At 43.1% G+C, this 14,656-nt stretch overlaps 1 protein-coding gene across 1 annotated transcript; it reads left to right on the top strand.

Annotated features, from left to right (window-relative positions):
• The first annotated feature begins 1,053 nt into the window (after nt 1-1,053).
• On the top strand, nt 1,054-10,802 carry LOC129831970 (suppressor of cytokine signaling 5-like). The gene is made up of 2 exons (XM_055895655.1): nt 1,054-3,339; nt 5,479-10,802. The coding sequence occupies exon 2, from the start codon at nt 5,651-5,653 to the stop codon at nt 7,298-7,300; it is 1,650 nt and encodes a 549-aa protein (XP_055751630.1). The 5' UTR covers nt 1,054-3,339; nt 5,479-5,650; the 3' UTR covers nt 7,301-10,802.
• Nucleotides 10,803-14,656: the final 3,854 nt, after the last annotated feature.

Here is a 14,656-nt window from a genome sequence, read left to right as displayed (position 1 = left end):
CCTACTCACCTCTACTAGGCCAAAGAGAAGGGCTCTGTGTGAATACCTATGTTAGACTGATGTTTGGTGTGGCCAATGTGACATTAGACATGGTAATTGTTAAAACAATGGCGGTTTGAACGTAGCATGCCAGCTGCAACTTGTCCGCATTGATATTTTTGCCCTTCTACAAAAATGATGATGAATCTCATTTGCAAGTTAAGGGCAGAGGGGAAAGCCCACAGGGTTGAATAAGGACTGGTATGGTTTCTTCTGTGGGGGCTGTGAGAACTTGCATTGGTAAAGAAAATGAAAAAAATCCAAGGGGAGCTGTTAGTGCATGTGTTTTCAAGTAGTTACCTCCCTATGTTATACTGGGTGAGGAAGCTTAATGAATTCATCTTCTACCCTGAGGCCCCAATATGACTGGTTCTGAAAAATGCAAAGGAAGCACCGTCTCTGCCACTCAGAATGAACCAGTACCCACCTCCTCACCCTGCCCTCTCCTCAACATAGCCTGTGTGGAGATCTGCGGAATCATACTTTTTAAGTAGCCAGAATAGATTCCCACCCTGCGCTTTCTTACAGCTGCACTGGGGTTGGACAGCCTTCCTGTTTAGATTAAGCCACAGCGGAGCCGGTGTGAGAGATGGCTCGGAAAACGTACCTCAATCCAGGGATGAGAAATGCGATGTACTCTGAATTGTCCCATTATCTCAACTGTTACATCAAATATTAAACAACTGATCGTTTTTAAGTAAATTGACTTTTTCGTCGTCCTGCTAGCTAGCAGTAGCCACAGCAGCTATTATGGACTGGCATGTCGCGTTGAACGACGAAGGAGCTGATTGGCTGACACTGCCATTCCAAAATGGCTGCTGTGGCTTCTGCTACCTACCAGGAGGATGAAAAGCGCAGTTTTCCGGAAAACCGGCAGTCGTTCAATATTTTCGGTGTAGCAGTTGGGATAATGGGACAATTTGGATTACAACGCATTTCTCATCCTTGGATTGGGGTACGTTTTCTTAGCCATATCTCACGTACGGCTCTGCAGTGGCTTAATCTAAACAGAAAGGCTGTCCAACCCCAGTGCAGCTGTAAGAAAGCGCAGGGTGGGAATCTATTCTGGCTTATGTTTTAAGGTGCTTGAAATGTCCTGTTTGGGTCTCTTTTTGTGTTCCAGTTGTAAAACCCTAACACTTATTTTGTGGTATCAGTGTTGAATCAGAAACTCTTATACAACCTGTCTTTGAATGTGGCAGAGCGGAGGTGCATGTATGTATATGGTCTTAACGTTTGGATCAACTTTGGTTGCATCACGAGGCAGGGATATCCATTCGCATTTTATTTCTGCAGAGCCATAGCTGGTCTATTTGTTTAGTAAACATGGTTATTTACCAGCATGACTTTTTCATATTTTTATTTTTTTTACTACTCCCTTCATTTTAAGAACTTCTGTTTTTTCTTGAATTGCATGTTTTCACCCACACTAATTGAACGATTGTTGTAGATATTGAGAGAGTGCAGTGTGGCACAGTCAAGGTAGTGCTTAATCTCTACAAATCCTCCAGAGAGCAGAGATGATGGGACTGGAGTTCAATGTTGATACCTCCTAATAGCATTGTTTACCTCCCTCTGGGAGTGCCCATTTCATGTTCTGTGATGTGTAATGATGGGTCTGAAAATAAGACTGTTGGCACTTCAGTGCTCGTAAATATGCTGTCTCCTCAGTATGTAAGGCCTAAAGCATGTAGCTAAGCCTTTTACCACATGAGAGGGCTGTGTAGAGAATGACAGATGCCTTCTACCCCCTCAGTTCAGCTGCTTATCTACTCGCTGTAATCATGATTCTCACTAGACTAGATAGTGAGTGAGACCTGTATGAGGGTATGTTGTGTACCCTTTGCTCTGCGCTCCTAAAGTTTTTGAGTGGCAAGTGAAGACTGATATTGCCTGGCCTTGTGGGTTTGAACTGTCAGATGCCGCAGGCTGATTAACAGTTGATGTCACCTGAAATGCACAGCGACAGCTTCCTCTCTCTGATTTGGCTATTGAGCCTGTGTAGTGTCCTAGTCATGGTTTTCCTCTGAGCTGGCTCTTGGATAGATATTACTTTATGAATACATTAGATTAATTCCCACAAAGAGTAGAATGGTTAAAAAAAATGTTCACGAATTTCAGGTTTGGATAGGCAACCAATGATCTCAATCTAAGCTATTAAACTGATAATTGATACTAGCATGCCATGTAATATGGCTCATGTAATATGGCTCAGGTTGTCATTTCCTATCCCTGTCTCAATACATACAATGGCACCTGAAGTAATTCCTCCACGTAAGGGGTAGACAGTCCCGTTGTAGAAAAGTCTTAGTTCTTTAGGCGAGGCTAAATTGAGTTTGCACATGCCAGTGGTTTAGGATGCAGAGGGGGATAAAATGGCCAATCTGAGTCATAATACTATATGTGCAAGTCTAGCCCAACACTAACAACGGGCCAAGGAATATGTTTACCCCCGTGTTTACATTTCAGTGAAGCGTGAAATTGGTTAGAAAATGCACTTCGTGGGTCTTGCTTTATTTTCACATGCCAAGCAGAATTATGAGGTACATAGCCAGCCTGTCATACATGAGACCCCTTTTCCCAAGTGGCCTGTCAGATGTGGTCAATGTCCCTGCCTGGCATAATAAATAAGCAGTACGTTGTAGGCTTTTTTTTGCGTCTCTGTCTTGTACAATTTATATTTAATTTTAATGACTCCCCAAACATTTTTCTAATGTTTTATGAATGAACAGTTTGCATCCCATGCTTACACACGCTACTTTTTTACTGTCACACATTGTTTGAATGATCTGAACTACAGTATTGATCAGATGGACAGTCCAAATAAAAGAGTTACCTTTTTTTGCTACGTGACTCATGTTTGTGGTATCATCAGTGTTTCCTTTTATTCAAAGTTTTGAATATATTATTTAAGACACTTTGCAACAGTTACATACAGCTGTATCATAGGTAATTTATTTATTATACCTGAGTATGGGTTACAAGTGTGTATGACGTTTGGAATGTGATGATGCCGTCAGTACATTCCATTGCAGTACACTACATGCCTAGCTAGTCAACATCAGGAGACTCACTCAGTCAAAATGTACATGCTACAACATATCAACTGCCTGTGCATTCATCCATTTTAAATACTTTTGATTTGAAATGTGCTGTTTTATGGATTATATTAAGTTACTATGTGGGCTTTTATTTTGAAAAGGATTTGTACTTCCGGGTTGTGAACTTTTCCGTTTCCTAGTTTTAACATTACTTACCAGCTATCTTTTGGAGAGCAGCAAAGAATACTGTTTTTTTAAGGTAAGTAAATTGATCTGATCAAAAATGATAACACATTTGCATTACAGTATAACAATACTGGCAAATAAGGAGAGACTTCACGAACATTCTTGTCGAATATTTGTGAGTGACAACCTTTTTTTTCTGGATTTTGCCTTCTCCGTTAGCTCAACAAGCAAACTTGTTTCCGTTATCATGAACTATTTTGTTAGTTTTACCTCATTTTAGTTGGTCTTTGTGACATCCTCAAAGTGTTTGTGTTATGAAACAAATGTTGGATATTGTTTTTTTTCTGAGGTTAGAGTAAACTAACGCGTCTTGCTAAAGAAAAGAGGGATGCCTGATATGTTTCAGATAAATGCTAGGCTAATGCTACAAAGCCGTTTAGCCAGCTAACGTTAACTGGCTAGCCAGGGGCACCGCTTCAATCGCATCAAGCTATAAAAGAACGCGTATATCTCCGTTATCAAGGAAGAGAGAAAGTCCGTTATCTGCTATAGGGGTTCTCAAACTCTGGAGCCCGGGACCCCTTTTGTGATAGGTACTTTTTCCACCACTGAATTACCTAATTGTCATACTTGAGTAAAAGTAAAGATTACCTTAATAGAAAATGACTCAAGTGAAAGTCACCCAGTAAAATACTACTTGAGTATAAGTCTAAAAGTATTTGGTTTTAAATATACTTAAGTATCAAAAGTGTAATTTCTCAAATATACTCAAGTATCAGAAGGAAAAGTATAAATAATTGCATTTAAAAAAAAAAAAATAAGCAAACCAGACCACCGTTTTCTTATTTTGTATTTTTTTTTACCCCGGCTAGCCAGGGGGGGAACACCAACAGTCAGACATTTACAAATTAAGCATGTGTATTTAGTGAGTGCCATTTCAGAGGCAGTAGGGATGACGAGGGATTTAATCTTTAAGGACCATTTCGTTGTCCTGCTAAGCATTCAAAATGTAACGAGTATTTTTTGGGTGTCAGCGAAAATGTAAAAAGTATACTTTTTTTTTTTAGGAATGTAGTGAAGTTAAAGTTGTCGAATACAAATAGTAAAGTACAGATACCCCCAAAAACGACTTAAGTAAAAATACTTTAAAACTACTAAAGTACTTTACACCACTGCAAATTCATCAGGAACCCTCTCATAATCAGAACACAATTTGAGTGAGAAAGTATAGGATACAAGGAGTTTTACTATGACGTTGGCAGTGCATGGCCGGACGAACCAAGTCTCGGCCCCTAGGAAGGAAATGTTTTTGCACATTTTTGATTATTATATTTTTTCCCAGTTTCGAGAATTTTCTGCAATTCTACAAAAGAAATCATGAGGCAGAGAGCCTTTTTGTTGTTGCAGCTTTATACCTCAAATCCTGCAATTCTACACAGTCTCGTGGCAGTTACAAAGCTTGAAGTACAGTGCATTTATGTTGTAAAACATTTTAAGGGTAATACCAAGAAGTGTTGAGTTGAACAATGTATGAATGGTGGACTACTGTGGATACCAATATCCCTGCGAACCTCCCATGCCCATGTTGCCTAGAGTTAAGAACATGAATTATAGATTAAAGGAGCTATATGTATATCTACAGTACTAGTGGAATGATAGTTTTAAACTGTATTTTTTTATTGGCCACACAAAATAGCATTCTTATGGTGCAGCCTTCTTATTAGTCAACAAAAGACGGACCATCTCTTATTAAATTTACTGGAGTCAGCAAATCTCTTGTAAAATTGACTGGGGCTGAGTTTGACACTTACCTTTTGATGGACCCCAGTCAATTTCACAAGGAGATTTGCTGGCCCCAGTCAGTTTGACAACAAGATACAATCTGTCTTTTGTTGACCAATAAAATGGCTGCACCATTAGAATCCATTTTTTTATTTTGAGATCTGGCTGTGGATCCCCTGCTGGACCCCACTTTGAGAACCCCTGATCTACAAGATGGGTTATTGACAATGACTGTAGTTTATTGACTGTACCAACTGTCTTTGCTGTCAGGGTGCAGCAACAAAAAAAATCTTATAAAAAGATTTACATTGTTTAATAATTTTATTAATAAACAATCTTGCTTATTGGCCGTAGTCTTTTTTAATGTGTATATAATTGTTTGCTCCTAATTGCTGCAGCTAAGAGAAACTATTTTTTGTTTATCTTGTAGCCCCAAGTGACTGATAGTGATGCATGGGACATGTTATTGACAGCCTTTGGAAAGATTCTGAATGGGAGGGCTTGCATCTGAGAACTGACTGCAGCCACAAATCACCAGTCACATTTTCCCTGCAGCCGACCCGACTGCAACTACCATTATTCCAGCCCGTAATTAACCTGACATGTCTCAACCGAAGGAGTCAGGCGATCGTGGGAAAGACAGGGAGCGGGGCGCCCGTCCCAAGGTGAGACAGAGCCGGTCTGAGGAGAGAAGAGATGCTGGTGGAAGAGGAAAGAAAAAAGGCCAGACATCCCGTGAGCAGCAAGCTGCGGAACGGCCTGTCAGCGATGGGTTTCAGTATGGGGACCTGCTGACTGGTCTGGAGCCCAGAGACCGCTGCTCCTCCTCTCCCCTGAAGGAGGGCAGGAGATGGCAGGGCCTGGAGGGGGTCACTTCACTCAGCCAGGACAGGGGGACAGCCAGGCTGGCACAGGGGACACCTGAGCCACCAGCCAGTGAGGCTGAGGGCAGGGGGGCAGGTGGCAGTCGCACACTCCGCCAAAAGATCCAGGATGCCATGGGGCAGTGTTTCCCCATAAAGACCAACACTCCATCGCCATCATCGTCCAGTTCCACTCAGCAGGTCTTTATGCCACAAGCTGCAGCTGCTGCAGGGGCTGCCTCCTCGCGGCGCAAGATCCACCTTAGTGAACTCATGCTGGACGACTGTCCCTTCGCTGCAGGCACCGAGCTGGCTCAGAAGTGGTACCTCATCAAGCAGCACACAGCCCCCATCTCCACACCACCTATAGTGGACACCTTGGTGGTCAGCACTAGTGCCTCTGCCTCAAACATGGCCGCCGTGGTGGAGGATGTGGATGACCGGTTGCGAGAGCGCAGGCGCATCAGCATCGAGCAAGGCGTAGAGCCACCTCCCAACGCAGAGATCCACACGTTTGAGGTGACAGCCCAGATCAACCCTCTGTACAAGCTGGGGCCCAAACTGGCCCATGGTATGAATGAGCTTGCAGGGGATGACAGGGCTACCATTCACCAGCAACAGCAGCTGCTTCTCCAGAGGCAACAGCAGCACCAGCTCCTGCTGCAGAGCTGTCTGGACACTCTGGATGAGGTGGTGGCTGTGGCCGCCTCCTCTTCTGCCTCAGCATCTGCCTTGGTCCCTGTCTGTGAGGCTGCTTCTGTCCCTGACCTTGTGGATGACCCTGAGGTCACAGCCAGCCTCCAGCCAACCAGAGCTGCCGTCCCCCAGGCTGAGGGTCCCCCTACTCAGGACGGCTATCGCATCCACACCCAGATCGACTACATTCACTGTCTGGTGCCTGACCTGCTGCAGATCACTAACCTACCCTGCTACTGGGGTGTGATGGACCGCTATGAGGCCGAGACTCTGCTGGAGGGCAAGCCAGAGGGCACCTTCCTCCTCCGCGACTCAGCCCAGGAAGACTACCTCTTCTCTGTCAGCTTCCGCCGCTATGGCCGCTCACTGCACGCCCGCATCGAGCAGTGGAACCACAACTTCAGCTTCGACGTGCACGACCCAAGTGTGTTCCACGCGCCCACCGTCACAGGGCTGTTGGAGCACTACAAGGACCCCAACTCCTGCATGTTCTTCGAGCCTCTGCTGTCCAACCCCATCCACCGCACCCTGCCCTTCAGCCTGCAGCACGTGTGCAGGGCGGTGATCAGCAGCCGCACCACCTACGACGGCATCAACGTGCTGCCCATCCCCAACACCCTGAAGAAACACCTGAAGGAGTACCATTACAAGCAAAGGGTGAGGGTACGGAGGATGGACACCTGGTGGGAATAACAAAGACCTTCTGGTGGAAGTGAACCACAACTAGGCTACTAACTAAACACTCAATGGAGGCGGGCCTCGCTCAGTGGACAACCAGTTGACTCACTCCATTTTTTTTATTTTATTAACATATACTTACCTACTGCCTTCACTGTATACCTAGCTACCTGTTTTATTTATTATTTGCCGTATATGATGTCTTACACTTGTGGATATTATCTGTGGATATTATGTTAATTCAATTACGATGCACATACACATTTTTCTTTGCTCACAATAAACTTCAGAAGTATCGTAATGATACACCATGTGTGAGGGGATGTATCAATTCTTTGGGTTGATGTGAACAGAATCCAGGCTGATTTGGTGGATGAGTTATGGAGCACATACAGGTTTAAAAATGTGTCAGTTAATTACCATTGCCAAATGTAGGCTACTGGAAACTAACAGATGTGACTGTATATGAATGACAACCTGCTGGAAAACTGCTGAGGACCTGGCTGGTGGTATAAACCATTTGCAATTTTTTATTTTTTTTATTTTGTGTCATTCCTTTTGAAGGCAAAAGAAAGGTACTTCAGTGAATTTTTGACTCGTCCTAATAACCTTGAATAATCCAATACTTTCCTATATAGCCTATAGTTTTCAGATGTAAACTAAAACTATGGGGTGTAAGGCAGGTAAATGTCTTGAGTTTCTATCCATGTGAGATGTTATTGTTACTTCCTTTCAAATTAGCGAACATTGAAGCCATTGCTGAATGCATAACACAAAATGAATCAAATCGAATAAGAGTTGAAACCATTTCTCAGTGTTAGAGAAAACAGTGATAATAGAGCAGTTTTGTGTTAGTGCTGAGAACAACATGAAGCAGCACCTGCTGAGAATAGCTCCATCTCCTCTGAAGTTTGGAAGTAGATCTGTCTAGCTTCAGTCTATTGATCTTCTCAGTCTACCACTGAGCCTGTGTTGGAATCAGAAGAATGGTGATGGAAGCACATATAAGCTACTTTTATGTGTTGATCATTGAGTCATTGTGCCTTGTGCTTGGAGGCTGTTGGTGTAGCCTGGTCAAATATGGACATTCCAGCATGATGGTGATTTTAGGATGGCCTCCATTTTGTATAGCGATGTGATCTCAATATCATGTTACAGTACTGGCTATATCAAAAGGGAGGATTGTATCAACAATGAGCTTTAAAAAAATAAATCTGCCTTTTTAGTACCATGTTCTCACATGACATGAACATTTGCCAAGCTGTTGAATTTATGCCATCTCTCTGTTGATGATGTTTGGGCCTGGAAGGCTGATGAAATGATACAGATATTTGCACATTTACACATACCTCTGGCTGGGACTAAAAGCCCATCTGGAAGAATTCAGATAAGTACTCTAAAGTGACAGACAGGAAATTATATTTGCATGCAGTGCATTCGGAAAGATATCAGACCCCTTACCATTTTCCACATTTTGTTACGTTACAGCCTTATTCTAAAATTGATTAAAATAAGGAGTACCATTTTTTTCCTCAATCTACACACAATACCCCACAATGACAAAGCGAAAACAGGTTTTTAGACATTTTTAAAAATGTATTAAAAATATAAATACCTAGTTTACATAATTATTCAGACCCTTTGCTATGAGACTCAAAATTGAGCTCAGGTGCATCCTGTTTCCATTGATCATCCTTGAGATGTTTTTACAACTTGATTGGAGTCCACCTGTGGTAAATTCAATTGATTGGACATGATTTGGAAAGGCACATACCTGTCTATATAAGGTCCCACAGTTGACAGTGCATTTCAAAGCATAAACCAAGCCATGAGGTCAAAGGAATTGTCTGTAGAGCTCTGAGACAGGATTGTGTCGAGGCACAGATCTGGGGAAGGGTACCCAAAAGTGTCTGCAGCATTGAAGGTCCCCAAGAATACAGTGCCCATCATTAAATGTAAGAAGTTTGGAACCACCAAGACTCTACCTAGAGCTGGCTGCCCGGCCAAACTGAGCTATCGGGGTAGAAGGGCCTTGGTCCTTGCACCCCTCCACCAATCAGGCCTTTATGGTAGAGTGGCCAGACGGAAGACACTCCTTAGTAAAAGGCACATGGCAGACCACTTTGAGTTTACCAAAAGGACTCTCAGACCATGAGAAACAAGATTCTCTGGTCTGATGAAACCAAGATTGAACTCTTTGGCCTAAATGCCAAATGTCACGTCTGGAGGAAACCAGGCACTGCTCATCACCTGGCCAATACCATCCCTCCGGTGAAGCATGGTGGTGGCATCATCATGCTGTGGGGATGTTTTTCAGTGGCAGGGAATGGGAGAGTAGTCAGGGTCGAGGGAAAGATGAACAGCGCAAAGTACAGAGAGATCCTTGATGAAAACCTTCTCCAGAGTGCTCAGGACCTCAGACTGGGGCGAAGGTTCACCTTCCAACAGGACAAAGACCCTAAGCACACAGCCAAGACAACGTAGGAATGGCTTCGGAACAAATCTCCAAATGTCCTTGAGTGGCCCAGACAAGGCCCGGACTTGAACCCAATCGAACATCTCTGGAGAGAACTGAAAATGACTGCAGCGACGCTCCCCATCCGACCTGACAGCTTGAGAGGATCTGCGGAGAAGAATGGGAGAAACTCCCCAAATGTAGGTGTGCCAAGCCTTGTAGCGTCATACCCAAGAAGACTCGAGTCTGTAATCACTGCCAAAGGTGCTTTAGCAAAGTACTGAGTAAAGGGTCTGAATAGTTATGTAAATGTAATATTTCATTTTTATATATATACACACACACATTTAACAACATTTTTTTGTTTTGTTGATATTAAAAATGATGATTGCTTTGTGATTATGGGGTATTGTGTGTAGATTGATGAGGGGGAAAAACGATTTAATTTTCGAAGGCAAAACGTTACAAAATATGGAAAAAGTCAAGGGGCTGGAATACTTTCCGAATGCGCTTTATGTAAATAAGAACTATCCCTTTAGTAAATTAAAGAAATTAATTCCTTCGTAAATGTTCCCAGACGAGACTTAGAGGGCAAACAACATTTCATGCAAGGACTTTCATTTGACTGGTTATCGGGGACCCATTCAAGGATTAATTGCATAATTTACCAATGCAGTGGCGTGATTGACTACTTTGTGTGAACAGCATTTCATATTCATGGCAACACACAAAGAGAGGCCTCTTTGCTAATTTATGTGTGCAGTGTGCAATAATCACAGTGGACAGCCGTCCTAATATTAATGAGTGAGCATGGAGAATGGATCAGTACTGTCTGCAGCCATCTTAGGAATCTTCACCGTGGTATGTCTTCAGATGGATGATTTGATTCACTGGAGAGCATTTATTTTATTATGCTACTGTTTGTATTTAACCTTTTATCCACTAAGGAGGATGTCACCATTGTTACGAACCGGCTCGTAGCCCGTAACAAAGAGGAAGACAACGCGGAGATAAAGAAATAACAAACATATTAAATAAAGTAAACTATATACAAGTAATGGAGTATGTAGTCAGTAGTGTAAGTGAGTGGATGTGTGCATAGATGGTGATAATGAGGGGTGTTGAGAGGTGCCAAAATAAACTAAACACAAAGAAGTACCAAAATGCCACAACCAAAAACAGTGTCTGTGTGGAGTGTCTTTAATGTATGGGGGAAAGGTGCATTCATCCCCTGGACACACCTGGGCCCAGGTGTGTCTTATTTTGCTGACGACCCTCCTGGCTCTTCCCACCGACATCCTATTAAGGAAAACGAGCCAGGACAAAGAATTCGAATTCGTCAGACAGTGGGAGGGTCATCACACCATACTATAAGAGCAGTTCCATGGCAGCACTCAAGCTTGTACTCAAAATGCACAGTATTAGGGAGCCATCCCACTGGGCACAGATGTTGCCAGGCTAGAGATTCCCCCAGCTTCATATGCATACATTAAACTCATTCAACTTTAGATATTTTTCTTGAGTTTTCTCTGTAGCTCTCCTCTTTAGAATTGATCAGGGTTAGGCATTGCCCACCCAAAATGTCATGTTGCCCACCCAATGGATTATGCCAAAGTTATGTTAAACATTTAAAATTGCAGTAAGCAAGCTTTGAACAGCCAAAACATTTGTGACTGCCCACCAAGGCATAATCTTAGAACTGGCCCTGGAGTTAATGTCCATGTCCTGTATCTCTTACTATCCTGGCCCTGCCTCTGACTTGTTCAATTTTCCACCAACTGTTTTTATGATTGATACAATCAGTTTGCACAGTGGGAACTACACTAACACATGTTATTAGGGAGGGATGATTGCATACTGTGCTGCTGTGAAGAAGAGCGCAGCTTTCCATTGGCAAAACTATCTTGTTTGGCTGATTACCAACTATGTTTGTGTATATAGTAAAAACATTTTTTCAATTCAGATATCTGTCCAAACAACCTTAATTGGATTTAGAGTGCTGTACAAAGAGTGCTGTTCTGGCTGATTAGGTTTAGGTGTTGTTGTGGGAAACTGGTAATACTTTCATTGAGTGTCCCTTTATCAGCAAGCCTTTTAGACACGGTAAGAATTGCCCTTGTACCCAAAATTCACTGAAGTGGACTCAATGGTTTCAAATGAGTGAGGAAAGTAACACTGTTTTTGGTTTATGACTGTGTCTAAAATTAGTCAATATACTATGTTTAGCTTCAGTCTAATTAGAATCATCCCATCTGCCATCAACACCTACGACTGCAATCTCTCATGTTGTTTTTCCCTTTTACACATCATTCTCAGTACAACCTACAGAGCAGAGGATCAGTATTAACGCTGCTGTACAGCCAGGAATGCAGTAGGTGGCTCTAAAGAGCTTCAGCAGACTGTGTGTGCAGTAGCCGGAGGGTGGTTGGGGGTGGGGTGCTGTGGGGGGAGTGTGACTGCTGCAGCTGCCAGCGCCCTGGCTCTCATCATGCAGGCATTACAGGCGGCGGGGGAGAGGGAGGACTTTACTGCGCCTGGATCAACTTGCCCCGAGGGACACCAGGCACAAGCAAGGCAGAAAGCTGATTGGCCACACATACTTAGTCTGTTTGTATCTGTTGGGTCCTCTTCTTCCTTTGAGGGAGAATATTTTTCCTCTGAGCCTAATCTGTAGAATAAGAAATCAGGGGTGTGGAGAATAAGCTTGGAATGTTCACAACACCTGAAGACAATACGTTCCCAAATAATCTGTGGTTTATAATCCTAAAGAACAGTGAAATGACTCAACTTTGGGGAAACCGACATCTCTTTTGAGAGGGAGATGTAGACGGGTGGGGAATCAGTCTCGCAGGGGTGGTAATGATGTCTGTGTCTGTATGTATTGAGTACTGAGCAGGAATATAATCATGAGAATCATCCACTCGGTATCTAGGTATGAATTCAGAGGAGGGTGTATCCAATTGATTCCATATTCATGCAGGATGGATAAGGCTTGACAAGATAGATTCCTCCGGTCCACCCAGGGAGGAGGAAAACATTTCACAGAGCAAGCAGGAGTTGTGCAGGCAGAGGAAATTCTGCAGCTGACAAGTTCTTTCACTAATGTTACTAAATTAATGCCACAGGAGGCTGGTGGCACCTTAATTGGTGAGGACGGGCTCATAGTAATGGCTGGAACGGAATCAATGGTATGTTATTTAACACGTCAAAAACATGGTTTCCATATGTTTGATACCATTCCATTCCAGCCATTATTATGAGCCATCCTCCTTTCAGCAGCCTCCTGTGAATGAATCCCACTGAAGTTCAGCCTTGAGTATGGATTGCATTATGAATCATCAAAGCTACAGAACTGTTTCATCGATTTTATTTTCCTTTCACCAAATTAACACATTTGCGTCATTATAGCAGTACTTCTCATAACAGTCTTGAAATTTTGCCGAACTGGGTAACTTTTGTTCCCTGCAAACAACATTTCGTGAACATATTGAATATCACTATCAGTGATACTCTTGCAGTAGTCTATTGTAGATATTCCTCTATATTTAATAACGTAGTATTTGAGCACAGCTTCTTTTTTGTGATCCAATATATTCTTGTTTGCTAAAGGCTTTTTGTACAGTGCCTTCGGAAGTATTCAGACCCCTTGACTTTTTCCACATTTTGTTACGTTACAGACGTATTCTAAAATGTATTAAATAAAAAAATATCCTCATCAATCTACACATAATACCCCAGAATGACAAAGCGAAACAAGTTTTTTGACATTTTTGCAATGTATTAAAAACAGAAATACCTTATTACATAACTAATCAGACCCTTTGCTATGAGATTTGAATTAGAGCTCAGGTGCATCCTGTTTCCATTGATCAACCTTGAGATGTTTCTACGACTTGATTGGAGTCCACATGTGGTACATTCAATTGATTGCACTTGATATGGAAAGACTCACACCTGTCTATATATGGTCCCATAGTTGACAGTGCATGTCAGAGCAACAACCAAGCCATGAGGTTGAAGGAACTGTCCATAGAGCTCCAAGACAGGATTGTGTCGAGGGACAGATCTGGGGAAAGTTACCAAAAAATGTCTGCAGCATTGAAGGTCCCCAAGAACAAAGTGGCCTCCATTATTCTTAAATGTAAGAAGTTGGGAACCACCAAAACTCTTCCTAGAGCTGGCTGCCCGGCCAAACTGAGCAATCGGGGGAGAAGGGCCTTGTTCAGGGATGTGGCCAAGAACCCAATGGTCACTCTGACAGAGCTCTAGTGTTAATCTGTGGAGATGGGAGAGCCTTCCAGAAGGACAACCATCTCAGTAGCACTCCACAAAACAGGCCTTTATGGTAGAGTGGCCAGATGGAAATCACGCCTCAGTAAAAGGCACTTGACAGCCCGCTTTGGAGTTTGCCAAAAGGCACCAAAAGTACTCTGACCACAAAAAACAAGATTCTCTGGTCTGATGAAACCAAGATCGAACTCTGTGACCTGAATGCAAAGCATCACTTCTGGAGGAAACCTGGGACCATTTTTCAGGGACTGGGAGACTAGTCAGAATCGAAAGATGAACGGAGCAAAGTACAGAGAGATCCTTGATGAAAACCTGCTCCAGAGCGCTAAAGACCTCAGATTGGGGCGAAGGTTCACCTTCCAACAGGACAACGACGCTAAGCACACAGCCAAGACAACACAGGAGTGGCTTCAGGACAAGTCTCTGAATGTCCTTGAATGGCCCAGCCAGAGCCCGGACTTGAACCTGATCGAACATCTCTGGAGAGAACTGAAAATTGCTGTGCACTAACGCTCCCCTTCCAACCTGACAGAGCTTGAGAGGATCCGTGGAGAAGAATGGGAGAAACTCCGCAAATATAGATGAGCCAAGCTTGTAGCATCACACCCAAGAAGACTTGATGCTGT

This window comes from Salvelinus fontinalis, chromosome 33 (assembly GCF_029448725.1).
Source record: "Salvelinus fontinalis isolate EN_2023a chromosome 33, ASM2944872v1, whole genome shotgun sequence".
In the NCBI taxonomy this organism is placed as follows: Eukaryota; Metazoa; Chordata; class Actinopteri; order Salmoniformes; family Salmonidae; genus Salvelinus; species Salvelinus fontinalis.
Note: the sequence above shows the minus strand (reverse complement) of the source record. Positions and strands in the feature narration are given on the sequence as shown.

Bases quoted from the DNA above. Each gene is read 5' to 3' on its own strand.
- LOC129831970 (XM_055895655.1), top strand. From the start codon at position 5,651: ATGTCTCAACCGAAGGAGTCAGGCGATCGTGGGAAAGACAGGGAGCGG.